This window comes from Zootoca vivipara, chromosome 3 (genome assembly GCF_965207765.1).
Source record: "Zootoca vivipara chromosome 3, rZooViv2.hap1.1, whole genome shotgun sequence".
NCBI lineage: Eukaryota > Metazoa > Chordata > Lepidosauria > Squamata > Lacertidae > Zootoca > Zootoca vivipara.
The window spans coordinates 108,114,548-108,131,504 of record NC_142586.1 but is presented as its reverse complement, the minus strand read 5'-3'; the positions used below and the strand labels follow the sequence as shown (position 1 = coordinate 108,131,504).

The 16,957-nt window shown below is 45.0% G+C and overlaps 1 protein-coding gene across 1 annotated transcript in view; it reads right to left on the bottom strand.

Annotated features, from left to right (window-relative positions):
• Window positions 1-736: 736 nt before the first annotated feature.
• Window positions 737-16,957, bottom strand: part of ACYP2 (acylphosphatase 2) — a 53,600-nt gene continuing 37,379 nt past the window's right edge. The window contains exon 4 of the mRNA XM_035110967.3: window positions 737-910. Within this exon, the coding sequence (XP_034966858.3) occupies window positions 796-910 (115 nt within the window). The 3' untranslated portion in view covers window positions 737-795. The remainder of the gene's footprint in view (window positions 911-16,957) is intronic.

Sequence of the window (16,957 nt, the reverse complement as noted above, 5' to 3'; positions counted from 1 at the left end):
AAACACAGCAATAATTGCCAAGGGCACAATCTAATGAAATTATGCTTTGGATTTCTATTGGAACCTGTGTGCTTAATGCTTAGTTATGAGTTGGGTGTGGTTCAGACTGGATGGGATCTTAAATGCATTAATGTGCCATGTTTTCTTCCAAGCAGCAGCCATGGGTGATGGCGTGATCATATTTGGGAGCCTGGTGTGTCAACCCTTCTCGCATTGCCGTACTGTATTCCCAGCGAAAATCACATCCCCAAACTGCCCTTAGCCTCAGGAGGGCCGCTTCCATCACAACCTCATTTCACAACCCAACCCAGCTGCTCTTTAGAAGAAGGAAACAGCCAAGTTAAATGCAATCACACTTTTAGTTGTGCTTGCTAAGAACTTGCCTCGAGAGAGGCTCCTATTTGCCTTTTGGGAATCTGTAGGGACAGCGTTAGCTTGGGGGATCCAGTGGTTGTAAAGACGTCATTTTTCAAAAAAATGTCTCTCTAAAATTACAGCACACAGCAGTTCCTACTGAATGCAAATAGGAGAATTGCTACCTTCCCCTAACATTCAGGAAGGTTCCAAAAAGTGGGATTGTGCACTTCAGAGAAGCATGAAACAATATCATGCAAAAGCAGAAACAATATAATAATAATAATAATAATAATAATAATAATAATAATAATAATAATAATAAATATTATAATATTATAGTGTTTCAATTAAGTAAATAACATAATGATAACACCAACAATAATTTCAATTAATTTATTACTATAAGAAGTACAATAAACTTGGTGTTGTTCTGTTGGGCTAGTATCTTGTGCTAAAGCCAGTGAACTCAAGTTTAGTGATCTCTTTCTCATTAGCAAAATTAGTCCGGTCGATGCGTGAGCTCGGGCTTCCGACGTTGGTCAGCCAGGCCTTCCTGCAAAGAGAAAGTAAAGGGCAGACCAGTTACAGCACTGCAAGATTTCCTGTATAATAGTCGCTCTGCTTGTGCGTTTCATGGGTTCCCTTCAACTTCGAAAGACCCCCTATCCCTGTATAGACTTGTAAAATCAGTATCTGTCCATTTCAGTTTTCCAAGTTTCTCACCCTTTATCCCACTCTTAAATCCAGTTCTCCACATTTCTGCATCAACTTGTGATTTTTTTAAAAAAGAAAAGAGCCCTCATTTTTAAAATTGCATTATTTTAGTGCATGCAGTATTTTTACTTATCTTTATGCAATTTGTGACTATTATACACATTTCTGCCAGCTATTTCATGTTAATTTAGCAGGTTCTCCTTTCGACTAAATCAAATTTCTTCCCCATCCCTAAAGATCACTTGGGTCATCTGGGGAAATTTTTACTCCTGGCATTTTTTCATCATTGCACCAGCCCTGGGGCATTCCCTCCCCTCTTTGTGAAGCATTCATCCTTCAGCTTCTTCAGAAATCTTGTAAAGACGCATATATTTTCCCCTAGGTTTTCCTCAACCCATAAACTAGATCCTATTAGTAATAAATTCCTATCTATATCTATTATAATACTACCGGTAACACTGCTTTACTGCCTTTCATGCTTTAGCTGTTTTAATTTTATTGTTCTTACGTTGTGCTTTACATACCATTTAGAGATTTTTAAAAATACTAAACTGTTTAGAAATCCTGTGAAATAAAACAAATAAATACCCCTCCTCCCTCAATAGTCTACATTGGGGCATGGGGCGGGGTGCAATTCCTTAGGATCCCCCCCCCCGATGGTACTTCTACCCAGTGTGCCTCTTCTGTGTGGATGATGCTGTTTTGTCTGCATGAGGACCAGCCTTTGGAGAACCAAGATCTCTATTTGTATGCATCATGTTCTGGTTATTTTCCTTGCATACATTTCAATTGCATGATCTTATGTGGTTGTTGTATTTAACCCCTTCTTTGTCATGGGCTGGCTGGACACAGAGGAATGGTGGGAGGAACCAGCTGCTGCCCGTCAGAGCAGAGGATACTGGACTTGATGGACTAATGGACTGACTCCATAATACAGCCGTTTCAAAATGGGGGGACAGTCCACATCTTATGCGTTTGTGAGTGGGTTCCAGACTCCTATAAATTCCTGGCTCCAGTAGGTGTTAGAATTTAATCAATGCTTGGAGTGTTAAAACTGGGTGCTAGACCTGTGTGTTTTAAGCCAGACCAGTGTGCATCAAGCTGTGTGCTAGACACCTTGAATCCCCCTGGAATCAGCAAATGTTAAAAGCTAATTAGTTTAAAAAAACTGCTTTATTGGTTTTATAACTGTATAACATGAATAGTAATAGTTATTATTATTATTATTAATGATTTGTACCCCGCCCATCTGGCTGGGTTTCCCCCACCACTCTGGGCGGCTTCCAACAAAGATTAAAATACATTAAAATACATTAAAAACTTCCCTAAACAATAGTCAATATAGTCAAATAGTCAAAAGATGTTAAAGACAACATAAAAATAAACAAACATTCATTCCATAATTGTTATTTATTGTGTACATCAATTTGTGATTAAATTCGTCATGACCTCCGATCTCCCCATTGTGTTCCCAAACCACATTCTTTAGTTACACACTTAGCTTTATCTTCTCTGCATTATTCTGATTGCTTTAAATTTATAAAGTTGTCCTTGTTGTTGTTTAGTCGTTTAGTCGTGTCCGACTATTCGTGACCCCATGGACCAGAGCACGCCAGGCACTCCTGTCTTGCACTGCCTCCCACAGTTTGGTCAAACTCATGTCCGTAGCTTCGAGAACACTGTCCAACCATCTCGTCCTCTGTCGTCCCCTTCTCCTAGTGCCCTCAATCTTACCCAACATCAGGGTCTTTTCCAAGGATTCTTCTCTTCTCATGAGGTGACCAAAGTATTGGAGTCTCAGCTTCACGATCTGTCCTTCCAGTGAGCACTCAGGGCTGATTTCCTTAAGAATGGATAGGTTTGATCTTCTTGCAGTCCATGGGACTCTCAAGAGTCTCCTCCAGCACCACAATTCAAAAGCATCAATTCTTCGGCGATCAGCCTTCTTTATGGTCCAGCTCTCACTTCCATACATCACTACTGGGAAAACCATAGCTTTAACTATACGGACCTTTGTCGGCAAGGTGATGTCTCTGCTTTTTAAGGTGCTGTCTAGGTTTGTCATTGCTTTTCTCCCAAGAAGCAGGCGTCTTTTAATTTCGTGACTGCTGTCACCATCTGCAGTGATCAAGGAGCCCAAGAAGGTGAAATCTCTCACTGCCTCCATTTCTTCCCCTTCTATTTGCCAGGAGGTGATGGGACCAGTGGCCATAATCTTGGTTTTTTTGATGTTGAGCTTCAGACCATATTTTGCGCTCTCCTCTTTCACCCTCATTAAAAGGTTCTTTAATTCCTCCTCGCTTTCTGCCATCAAGGTTGTGTCATCTGCATATCTGAGGTTGTTGATATTTCTTCTGGCAATCTTAATTCCGGCTTGGGATTCATCTAGACCAGCCTTTCGCATGATGAATTCTGCATATAAGTTAAATAAGCAGGGAGACAATATACAACCTTGTCGTACTCCTTTCCCAATTTTGAACCAATCAGTTGTTCCATATCCAGTTCTAACTGTAGCTTCTTGTCCCACATAGAGATTTCTCAGGAGACAGATGAGGTGATCAGGCACTCCCATTTCTTTAAGAACTTGCCATAGTTTGCTGTGGTCGACACAGTCAAAGGCTTTTGCATAGTCAATGAAGCAGAAGTAGACGTTTTTCTGGAACTCTCTAGCTTTCTCCATAATCCAGCGCATGTTTGCTATTTGGTCTCTGGTTCCTCTGCCCTTTCGAAATCCAGCTTGCACTTCTGGGAGTTCTCGGTCCACATACTGCTGAAGCCTGCCTTGTAGAATTTTAAGCATAACCTTGCTAGCGTGTGAAATGAGCGCAATTGTGCGGTAGCTGGAACATTCTTTGGCACTGCCCTTCTTTGGAATTGGGATGTAGACTGATCTTCTCCAATCCTCTGGCCATTGCTGAGTTTTCCAAACTTGCTGGCATATTGGGTGTAGCACCTTAACAGCATCATCTTTTGAAATTTTAAATAGTTCAAACTCCATGGACAAAGACAACAAAGTTGTCCTATTACACGCAAAAACTAAATCAAGACCTGCCAAAGGATTGATATTTTGGCAATGTTCTTTCAGGTAAACTCTCTATATGTCCCACTCTCTAATAGATTTTTCATCTGTAACGTCTTGTAACCTTGCTGATATTCTCGCTAGTTCACATAGCTCCCAAGTTATCCCTTTTTTAAAGGGATTTTCCCTTATGCTGAATAGGCTTCCTCGCGAGAAAAGAGAAAACTTGGCAGCTATGCTAGTTCAGCATACTCTCTCAGTTTATTTTGCCTGACTGATTTGGATGGGGTAACTTCTCCCTTCCAGCTTTTTGCGATTAGAATTCTGGCAGAACATGAAAACTCTCCTGAACATCTTTGGGATTTTGTTACTCATAATTCCTAGCAGGAAGGCTTCGGGCATTTTAGGGAAAGAGTGTTTAAACATTTTCTTAAGTTCGTTATAGATCATTTCCCAAAACTCTCTGATCTTTTTACAGTTCCACCACATGGGGATTAATGTGCCTTCAGCCTCCCTGCATTTCCAACAGGTGTTTTGACCTAGATCTAAACATTTCGGCTAATTTAACAGGTGTTAAATACCACCTGTAAAGCATTTTCATACAGCTTTCTTTTAGATCGTAACATGACATAAATTTAATCTCTTCCCTCCAGAGCCTCTCCCATGCTTCCATTTGAGTGTTATAGCTATAATTAAGCTAGGTTAAGATTCCCACGCCTATGGAAATTGCCTGGGGTGATGGGCCATTAGGGGAACTAAAGGAAGATGATGATGAGACATTAGGTGAGCCAAAGAGAGGGGGCAGACAGCAAAGGGGAAGGGCTCCTCTCTTGACCCAGAGTTAGTTAGAAGATAAAATCAGAGGTTAGAGTTATGTGAATGAGACCCAAAGCAGCAGGCAGAGCAGAATGGCTGATGACAGTTTGGATTCAGGGCTGTGCCTATGGACGAAGCAAGGCCCTCTTGGACTGTTTATGCTGTGAACTCCTCCATCATAGGCTCAGGTTGTATATGCCGTATTTTTCCATGTGTTGGACGAGGTTTTTTGACACATAAATCATGTCAAAAAACTCGGGTCGTCCAATACACAGATAGTGGCATGGGGGGGGGGAGATGTTGCTGCACGCGGGGAGAGATCTGGGGGCGCTGGCTGGCGGCGCGCAGCTTCTCCCGATGCTGTTGTGTGTGGGAAGCACTCATTGGATCGTTTCCCCTGCGCAGCAGCATGGGGGAAGGTGCCCTCCGGCCAACCGGCTGGCTGGCTGGAGCGCAACTTCCCTTGATGCTGTTGCGCACAGGAAACAAACTAGGGTGTGTATCCTGCCCGCAGCTGCATGGAAGGAGAGGCTCAACAACTTTGGGTCATCCCCCCCTCATTTTCTTAAAACTGAGTCCCCCAAAATAGGGGGGAGTCTTATATATGGGGGAGTCTAATAGATGGGAAAGTATGGTTGTTGTTGTTGTTTAGTCGTTTAGTCGTGTCCGACTCTTCGTGACCCCATGGACCAGAGCACGCCAGGCACTCCTGTCTTGCACTGCCTCCCACAGTTTGGTCAAACTCATGTCCGTAGCTTCGAGAACACTGTCCAACCATCTCGTCCTCTGTCGTCCCCTTCTCCTAGTGCCCTCAATCTTTCCCAACATCAGGGTCTTTTCCAAGGATTCTTCTCTTCTCATGAGGTGGCCAAAGTATTGGAGCCTCAGCTTCACGATCTGTCCTTCCAGGGAGCACTCAGGGCTGATTTCCTTAAGAATGGATAGGTTTGATCTTCTTGCAGTCCATGGGACTCTCAAGAGTCTCCTCCAGCACCATAACTCAAAAGCATCAATTCTTTGGCGATCAGCCTTCTTTATGGTCCAGCTCTCACTTTATGGTCCAGCTCTCACTTCCATACATGATGTTGAGCTTCTTTGCTCAACATCAAAAAAAAAACAAGATCATGGCCACTGGTCCCATCACCTCCTGGCAAATGGAAGGGGAAGAAATGGAGGCAGTGAGAGATTTTATTTTCTTGGGCTCCTTGATCACTGCAGATGGTGACAGCAGTCACGAAATTAAAAGACGCCTGCTTCTTGGGAGAAAAGCAATGACAAACCTAGACAGCATCTTAAAAAGCAGAGACATCACCTTGCCTACAAAGGTCCGTATAGTTAAAGCTATGGTTTTCCCAGTAGTGATGTATGGAAGTATGGAAAAGTATGGTATGTGCAAATAAATCATATGTCATGAAAGATACCACAATTTCCACTGTGCCTCATTTCCAAAAGAATACATGGACCCCAAGTAAGTGTGGCTGAAACCCCTGGAATCTCCCATTGCTTGCAGACTGGGCTGGCTGGCAAAATTCCTGCTGATTTTAATGGCGCTGGATCTCAATCAATGTGTATTTTATATAGTGGGTTGTATTGGATTTAATAAAACGCTCTCTGCAATCACCGATATAGCATATAAACACACACAAATACATTATCATCACTGTGGTCGGAAAGGTCTGGCAGGGTCAACACATTAAGTTTCAACCAGAAAGCGAACAAAATTAAAAAGCATGTGATTGAAATTCAACAATGGGCACCAAAAGGTTAGGAAATGTCAGGATTCTGCCTAGTCTTAATGCAAAGCCTTTGGGGTGTATATATGCAGCACAATATTTCATCAAAAAAATCAATGCTCTCTCCTTCTTTGCTTCCATTACGTGGATTTTCAGCACCGGCTAAGTGAGAAATTTGCAACCTGTTTACCCTATTAGTATCTTCCGTCCTGCGGATTGGTGGTTTACGTCTGCGCTCTGATTCCCCCAAACACACGGCATGTGAAAGCAATGCAAACAAAGTCAGCGATCGTAGTAATTACCCATTGTTCAAATAAGCTTTCCGCACACAGCATGGAACATTCATGGTAAATGTCATTAGGCAGTTTTCGGTCTTGTTCTTAAAACTGCAAACACTAGAGAGACAGGTTTCCATGCTAGCTGGGGCCAATGGGAGTTGAAGTCCAACAGCATCTCATGGGCACCATGTTGACTGTCCCTGACTTAAGACAATGGGCTGTGTCACAAAATTACTCCCAGATCATTATAACCAAGCACTCCCTATCCACACTAAAACTTTCCGGGGAAGAGTCTTCCCTAGAAATTACTACGAAGGGTGATCCACTCCATGTCGCGAGAACCGTGGATTGAAAGGAATGGAATGTGCCGCTCTCAAGACTTGGGGAGCCTTGTCTTCTGAAGCGGAATGCTTTCATCTGCCGATGGCCTTAAAGTCAAAATCGGTCTGTCTCTGCTGCCATGGAAACCAAATTCACCCGTTTGGCAAAAATAGGGAGGCTGGTGTTAAGGTTTCCATGCCTCCTCTTTCTAAAGGATCGAGGAAACCCAGGACTCAACACCGGGTAAAGTTTACGAGGCTATTAATCACATGAGATCACAGGGAATACGTGACATCTCTCTGGAGCAGAGGTGGGCAGAATGCAGAGAGGGGTCTACTGGTACATCTATGGATGATTTGTAGTAATGGGCAATAATTGTTCGTTTGTTTGCTTCTCCTTTTTACTCCCAACTGTTTAGCAGCAGAAACGGAGGGGGGTGTGTGTTTCCCACTCATGCCTAGCTTCACATGGTTGAGAAGAAGCAGGGATTTAAGAATCCCTGATATGCAGTAACTCAAATGCACAATTGTGTCTATCTACGGTATCTATCTATCGATCTATCTATCTATCGATTGATCGATCGATCGATCTATCACATACCAGAATACGGCTTAGTTTTTATATTGCCACAGCAGGCACTGCAACCTTCCAACAGTTTGAACAACAGTGATTATAAACCACCCTGTGGTCCTCGGAGGAAGGGGCAGGACAGAAACTTAAATCAATGAAATAATAATGATAATTTATTTCCCCAGCCACTCTGGGTGGCTTCCAACTGGTGGGGGGGGGGGGCAGTCCGACCCAGGTGTCATGCCTAAGGGTGTGTGTGTGTGAAAAAATTCCCCCCGGGTGGATCAGCGTTGTGGCGCTTGCACCCCTGACGGTCGGATTTTCGCGGCGCATCGTGCAAATATGCCCTGTGGTCGGAGCTTGCACCCCCCCTAGTGGGCGCGCCCCCGGTGCCACGCGAGGGTCGCGGCAGCGGTGTCCCCCCGCATGAGGATCATGGTGGTGGCGGCCCCTGTGCAAGGATTGTGGCTGTGGCGGCCCCCACGCAAGGATCACGGTAGCAGCCCTGTGGGCGGGTCGTCCCGCCCCCACTGCACCAGGTACCAGAGGAGCTAGCTACGCCCCTGCTTCCAACAAAAGATTAAAAATACATTAAAACATCAGTCATTAAAAACTTCCCTAAACAGGGCTGCCTTCAGATGTCTTCTAAACATCAGATAATTGTTTATTCCTTTGACATTTGATGGGAGGGCATTCCACAGGGCGGGTGCCACTACTGAGAAGGCCCTCTGCTTGGTTCCCTGTAACCTTACATATCGCAGTGAGGGAACTGCCAGAAGGCCCTTGAAGCTGGATCTCAGTGTCCAGGCTGAATGATGGGGGGTGGAGATGCTCCTTCTGGTATACTGGGTCGAGGCCATTTAGGGCTTTAAAGGTCAGCACCAACACTTTGAATAGAGTTCGGAAATGTACTAGGAGCGAAGGCAGGCATTTTTGTAATAGATTAAAGGCAAGGTTAAATAAGGATTTATTTATTTATTTATTTATAAATATAATCGTAATGTTGGCCTCTAGCACACACATGCCCAGTAGAAACCTTGCTCAGTTTCAATTTGTTTCATATAGTGTCAGGCTTCGGGGACTCAGCTTCCTCCCCTCCCCCTTTGGCCGTAGATAAACAGGACAAAGCGAGAATAGTTGCTTACCATTTTAATGATCACAGCAAAAGAACGAAGCAGCCATTCTCGGAATGATGGTGTTCCCAAATAAGGTTTCCACCCACTTCCCCCCTAGTCACTTCCGCGCCTTGCAACCTGATCTGGCAACCGCCGTGCTTTTTGTGTAGCCACCTTATCTGCTCTACGTGGCCTTGGACTGGTAGGCTGGACACTTTCCAGCGAGAGAGAGTCTGTTCGCTCTCTCTCTCTTCCAGTTCTTCTTCACTTTGCTGTTCAACCCCCCCCCCCAGTTCTTCCCAACTTTTGCCTTCAGAACTATGCCCCTCTGCAAACCCCTGTTCCAAATCTATACTGCTCCACTGTTCATGGTCAGCTTCAGGATCCTGGTCAGGAGCAGGGGGAGGGGGAGGCTCCCATTATTCCTCATCAGAGCAGTACTACTCAGCCTGGACTCTGACATCCAGGCGGCTGCCTTGCACTGAATCAGACCGCATATTTCTCTAGCTCAGTATTGTCTGCAACTGGGGTGGTTCATCTGTGGTCCTCCAAATGCTGTTGGACTCCAACTCCCAACACCCCCCAGCCAGCCTGGCCAGTAGTCAGGGATGATGGGGTTTGTAGTGTACAAGGATGGTCTGCAGGTTAGTGGCCGAGCATCTGCTTGCATGCAGAAGGTCCCAGGTTCAATCCTATGGCCTCTCCAGGTAGGGCTGGGGAAGAGTCGCCACCTGAAACCTCAGAGAGCTGCTGCCAGTCAGTGTAGACAACACTGAGGTAGACGGACCCATGGACTGACTTGGTACAAGGCGGTTTCCTAAGTGGTCCAGCAAGCTCTGAAAGATCACAGGTTAGCCATCTCTGATCTATGCTGGCTGTCTGATTGTTGTAGAGCAGAGTCTTTCTCAGGTCTTCTCAGAGGTACCAGGAACTGATCCTGCCACCATTTGCACACAAGTCATGTGTTCTGCAACTCAGCTGCAGCCCATAGACAGGTTTTCTGTACATTCAGCAAAGTGTACATTTTCCTGAAGGTCAACCTGCTCACGATCCAGAATTACAAAACAATTTAAGGCAGAAAAGGGGGAATATTTTGCATGTATTATTATCCGTTCTGCATCCCACGCTCCTTTGTACAAGCTTAAACTGAATGCCGCTCTGTGTGATTTACCATTTAAATGAAATACATCAAACAGTGTTTGTTAAAGACCTAGGCTGCAATCCTGCCTACAGTTGTAAGCTGCCAAATCGTACCACAGTTTTCAGCGTAAATTATGTGCTTTGCAGGAATGTCACCCTAAGGGAGAGCCAATTCCCTATAGAAATATGTATCATTTTGCCGTCTGTAGCAAATATTATTTTAGCAATGCCTAGAAAGAAAAATCAGGATCCCTACACATGTAAATGAAAAGAGACTCTTTGAATTAAAGAATACTTCATTATATCGTTTCCAATAATGCCTTACAATTAAATTCAGATTTCACTTGGAGAGAAAAAGCTCTTCATTAATTGTATATGATTATATCAAAACAAACAAACAAACAAACAAAATACAGCCCCCCAAGCATTGCAACTAGCATGAGTGGAAGCGGAATATTGATTTATTGCACATTAATGCTCACAAAGAACAAGGCCACTAACGAATCTGATTCATTATCCCTTGTTTGAGTCCTTGACCAATTATTATTTCCCATGAATCTTCCATTGGCCTGAGGTTTACTATAACTAAAGCTTATTCTGAACCAGGGATGGGGAAACCCAGTCCTGAAACTGTTGGGACTCCAGCTTTCATCAACCCTGGTCAGGACAGTCAGTGGGCAGGGTTAATGGAAGCTGTGTTCCAGCAACAATCTGGTCTCCTGCCTTTGGTTTAGAACAAAGTAGGGCAAATGAATATAGGGACGCGGGTGGCGCTGTGGGTTAAACCACAGAGCCTAGGGCTTGCTGATCAGAAGGTCGGCGGTTTGAATCCCCACGACAGAGTCAGCTCCCGTTGCTTGGTCCCTGCTCCTGCCAACCTAGCAGTTCGAAAGCACGTCAAAATGCAAGTAGATAAATAGGTACCACTCTGGCAGGAAGGTAAACGGAGTTTCCGTGCACTGCTCTGGTTTCGCCAGAAGCGGCTTAGTCATGCTGGCCACATGACCCGGAAGCTGTATGCCAGCTCCCTCTGCCAGTAAAGCGAGATGAGCGCCGCAACCCCAGAGTCGTCCGCGACTGGACCTAACGGTCAGGGGTCCGTTACCTTTTACCTTTAGGGCGAATGATATCTGGAGTACCTTATCTGATCTGATAAATAAGATCTGATTAACATAGTTGTAAAATGACATTTTAAAAAACAGTATCTGATAAACATTATTTGAAGGTCCCAGGCCAGACAAATGAAACCAATCAAACAAGTTAGCCACGACTAACTCCCGTCATAATTTTTAATGGGTTATTTGTGACAAGTAGTATTTGCAAACTCAGGGTCATCGTCTTCCAAATCTCAGTCACCCACACACAGTTCAAGCACCATCCATTATTGGGTGAAGGCAGCCCTGTTTAGAGAAGTTTTTAATGTTTGATGTTTTATCATGTTTTTAATATCCTGTTGGGAGCTGCCCAGAGTGGCTGGGGAAACCTCGCCAGATGGGTGGGGTATAAACAAATTATTATTATTATTATTATTATTACAATCTACAATCTTTGGCCATCACCACACCAGTAAATTAAGAAGGGCTAGTTACACAATATTATACCAATAAATTTACGCAAGTCCTGTTTGTAAATTGCAGGTTATAAGCCAAGGAAATGGGTTTAACTCCACTGCAAAGCAAGTTCCATTGATTTCAATGTGGCGTAATGACACGTAAGCAGGTATCCTATGGGATAATTTTGCCATGCACAACTGTTATAGGGTCCTCTTGATTTGCTTCTTATTTTCTCTCTCTGACAAAGTACTTAACATTTATTTCAATTTTTCTTCTCATGATCATGCTTCATCTTCTGAGAAAGCTGCTCCCCCTCGCCGGGGGGCGGTGTTACAGGCAGGCCTCACACTCTCCCTATGTACAGCGGCGGCAGCATGGCAATGCCACTCGTGTCACAGGGAGTTCTGGCCGCGTCACGCCCCCACGGCTGACCAATCCGGTCGCCCGGGGTGTGTGGCTTGAGCTACTTAAGCGGCCGGGGGGTTCTCCCTTGCTTACTGTCTCCTCCAACGGATCTTCTGCCCTGTTTTCATGCGTTCACCATCTTGGCCTTGTCATGGACAACGGTTGGTCGCCCGTTGAGGCGCCAGGTAGGAATTTCCCCACATGGCAAATTGGCACCAGCCATGTGGTTTTTGCCTGCCTCATAGCTATCATCACAACTTTGTAAGATTTGGCGGTTAGGCATTGGTAAAACCTGGTTTTACCAATGGTTTCACCTTCTTGGGCTCCTTGATCACTGCAGATGGTGACAGCAGTCACGAAATTAAAAGACGCCTGCTTCTTGGGAGAAAAGCAATGACAAACCTAGACAGCATCTTAAAAAGCAGTGATATCACCTTGCCGACAAAGGTCCGTATAGTTAAAGCTATGGTTTTCCCAGTAGTGATGTATGGAAGTGAGAGCTGGACCATAAAGAAGGCTGATCGCCGAAGAATTGATGCTTTTGAATTGTGGTGCTGGAGGAGACTCTTGAGAGTCCCATGGACTGCAAGAAGATCAAACCTATCCATTCTTAAGGAAATCAGCCCTGAGTGCTCCCTGGAAGGACAGATCGTGAAGCTGAGGCTCCAATACTTTGGCCACCTCATGAGAAGAGAAGAATCCTTGGAAAAGACCTTGATGTTGGGAAAGATTGAGGGCACTAGGAGAAGGGGACGTCAGAGGACAAGATGGTTGGACAGTGTTCTCGAAGCTACGAACATGAGTTTGACCAAACTGCGGGAGGCAGTGCAAGACAGGAGTGCCTGGCGTGCTATGGTCCATGGGGTCACGAAGAGTCGGACACAACTAAACGACTAAACAACAACAACAAAACCTGGTTTATGGGAGGGGAGGTTCTGGCCTTTACCTGCCCCTCCTCTTTAAGGGTATTCCATTAAAGGGATCCGGGGGTGTGGATCTCGTCCGAAGCCCAGGTATGGGCTAGGGTCATGCCACGACCCCATCGGGGACCCTGGGGGAGCTCTCAGTTGATGTACATCAACAGGGCTCCCCCTACTTGTGGTTGACCCTTACTAGACTGCCTGCATGGTGGGCAGGGGTCAGATATAGTCGGTTCTATTCCAACGCCTAAGACAATACCACTCACGTTCTGTAACCAATAACGTTGTGGCCTTAATGATCCCATTAACCCAAAATACTGGTGTCCGTGTGTTTTTATTATTCATCAAATAGGAGGGGCTTGGGGGCCTTGACATGCAAACAGGGCATAACACCAGTCCAAATGGCACAGCTGGTTGCCGCTTGATGACAACTTGGACTCCATATGGGAATGAGTCATCACAGATTAGACGCCGAGGACCAAGTGGCCAGCAGATGTTGCCGGACTCCAACTCCCATCATCCCTGACCTGACATCATCCCGGATGCTGGCTTGGGCAGAAGGGAGTTGGAGTCCAACAACATCTGGACGGCTGCAGGTTTGCCTATTCCTGCCTTGAGCCAAACTTCTAGATCACTTCAAATGGAATGACTTTCTGTTCAGCTGGCTCCTACATTTAGCCGCAGGAGATACAAGGATGAGAAACATGAGAATTGCTTCGAGTCCAACGCTCTAACCATTATGCCTCACCGGCTTATGTTGCCAACAGCCTGTTCTTGTGAGCATGTTACAGTAATCAAGTCTCCAGGTTATCAGTGCATGCATAATAATAATAACAACAATAATAATAAACTTTTATTTGTATCCCGCCCTCCCCGGCTGAGACCGGGCTCAGGGCAGCTAACATCAAATATAGGAGCCAACTCCAAGGGGCTGTGGGTGCTTGGGCACCGACAATAATATAAATGTGGCAGCTGGGCACCCATAAAGTCAATGAAAAAGTGCTGCCTCCGAGAGAGAAGCAATTCAGCTCCGCCCTCCGCAGCCAGCCAGCGAGACACCCTTTTCTGGAGGGTGGAGCTCGGACACGGAGGCAGTCTCTCTGCCTCCAAGTCCGAGCCCCTCCCCAGGGAAATGGGGACATATTGTGTGTGATGTCACACATCAGGCGTGTGCATGTGACATTGCGCATCCATGTAGCAGCGGCAGGCACCCACAATCCTGAGGGCGAGATGGTAACCCTGAGTGCATCGATAGGCCAGAATTCTCCAGTCCAGGGATGGTTGCAGCTGACAGATCAGCTGAAGGTGGTAAAAGGTCTTTTCAGCCACCAAATCTGGGTGCTTAAGTGTCATAACAGCCAGGTCAGAAAAGCTGAAAAAAAGAAGAAGAAAACTGTCCGGTGGCCCGCGTTTAATCCGCCAGACTCATAGCAGCTTCTGCCATTTCCTTGTGCTTCATTTATTTATATGCTAAATAAATGATGAAGGGCTGTTCGCATTATATAAGTGATATCACGTTTGGCTCTTTCGTTCTCTGAGCAGCAGGACACGAATATCTACTCCATGCTCGGTTTCCAGGGACGGTTTCCAACAGGGGCTGGAAAGAGGCCCAGAGTATTTCTGTGGCTTTAGAAACTCATAGGCGTCGCCTCCCATCGTCTCTGATCAGGGATGGGGAGGAATTGCATCAAATTCACACGTGCTGAACCAATGCGCAAACTGAATCGCAGCTGTCCCTTGAAATTTGCACTTCTCTAACCAAATGAATGGGTGCAGGAAAAGTGTGCATTGGGGGAAAGTGTGCACAATAATGCTTATATTATTGAAGGTGGCATACATAAAGGCATTATATTATGCAAAATTGCATACAATGGTGCTTATACCAGACCAGTTTGCTTACGGGATCGCCTTGCCCCATTCGTGCAAGTCGGATCTGCGGAACTTGCACTTCTACAAGTGCCACACATTGTTTTCCACATTTGTAAGGGAACATTCCATTACTGTGGCATTCCTTTACCTTTGGAACTCCCTGCCTATTGATACTAGACAGGCACCATCACTTAACTCTTTGAGCCACCTGCTGAAAACGTTTATGTTTCGGGGACCTGTCCAGACACGTGATTTGGTGACACCTCTTTTTAAAATTTGCTTTAAACGCTTGATTCCACCTCATGAGAAGAGAAGACTCCCTGGAAAAGACCCTGATGTTGGGAAAGACAGAGGACGAGATGGCTGGACAGTGTTCTTGAAGCTACGAACATGAGTCTGACCAAACTGCGGGAGGCAGTGGAAGACAGGAGTGCCTGGCGTGCTCTGGTCCATGGGATCACGAAGAGTCGGACACGACTAAACGACTAAACAACAACAACAACAATTGAGTTTCTTGTTTCCGTAATTGCATTTTTAAAATCACAGATGGGTTTTGCTGCCCTGGGCTTCTTTGGGAGGACGGATGGAATATGATCACACATACATACATACATACATACATACATACATACATACATACTACATGTTAACTCATATGTGCTGGCAGGAGTGCGAGTTTAAAGATGTAAGGGAAGACCTATAGCTCAGTGTTAGACAGAATGTCCCAGGTTCAAACATCGGCATCTCCAAGCAGATCTGGGCAATATTCTGTGTCTGAAATCCTGAAGAATAGCTGCTGGTTAGAGGAGACAGTGCTGAGCAAGATGTACAGTGGTACCTTGGTTCTCAAACTTAATCCATTCTGGAAGTCCATTCCAAAACCAAGACCTTCCAAAACCAAGGCGCGCTTTCCCAGAGAAAGTAATGCAAAATGGATTAATCCGTTCCAGACTTTTAAAAACAACCCCTAAAACAGCAATTTAACATGGATTTTTACTATCGAACGAGACCCTTGATCCATAAAATGAAAGCAATCAACAATGTACTACTGTCACACAATCAATCAATCAATCGCTGAACTGGGTTTCACACAGTCACAAAAAAGAGCCTCAAAAACAAAAACGCAAAATAAATAGCAAAAACAGACAGACCTCTGCGTAACACTCAAAACTGAAGTGTGGCACTCAAAACAGAGCACCTTGGGCTTCTGAAGAAAGTTCACAAACCAGAACACTTACTTCCGGGTTTGCAGCGTTTGGGTTCCAAGTTGTTCGAGTACCAAGGTGTTTGAGAACCAAGGTACCACTGTACTGTGCTTCTGACTCGACACAAGGCCACCCCCTATGTCCCAGGAAGATATGAGACAAGAGCCCAGGACATTTCTGCAAAGTCCTGTAATCCATCATCAGTTAGCGGGAATGTGCATATTGTGATTTCGCCCCGATACGTTTGAAAGTATAAGACATGCATTCAAGCATCTTGTTTCAAATCTACTGGCAGGCAAGGGGTCCTCCGTTATCCCACCCCCCACTTACCATTTCTAAATGGCCAGGGTCCAATTTCAGTGTTTGTTGTTCTCTTTGTGAAGGGATGCAATTTAATTAAAAACAACAACAACAACAACAACAACAACAACCAAAAACGATTCTGACTTAATTACAATTTACAATCCAGCCCAAATATTTTAGAGCTTAGCTGTAAACCCCTGAAAAGTAAGAGTTTATAGGAGTGAGTGTTGACAGATCCTCCGCTATTGTGGTACAAATGGTTCTGCTCCGATTACATCATTTTCCTTTGTACTCATGTGGGAGAAACGGCCCTTTATTTATGCAGCGTTTGGTTCTTCAAGCTGAAAATGTGGCAGAGAAATTGCATCTAACTCCACCCTGAATTTGATACGAATTATTGCACTTTAGCAAGAAGAAGGTGTGGGTGGGCGTTTTGGATTTCACCAACTTGCAGATATTCGGTCTCTCCTATTTATTTTCTTTAAGCTTCCGTGCACTCATCTAGCAATGTATTACATACCCTGCAGAGATCCCAGTAGGCATGGGACTCGCCCACCCAGAAAAGGCTCCTTGCGAGATTTCGGTGGAGGCAGCAACTTCACACAATGCTTTCGCACAGGTGGAACTGCCTTAAAGTCT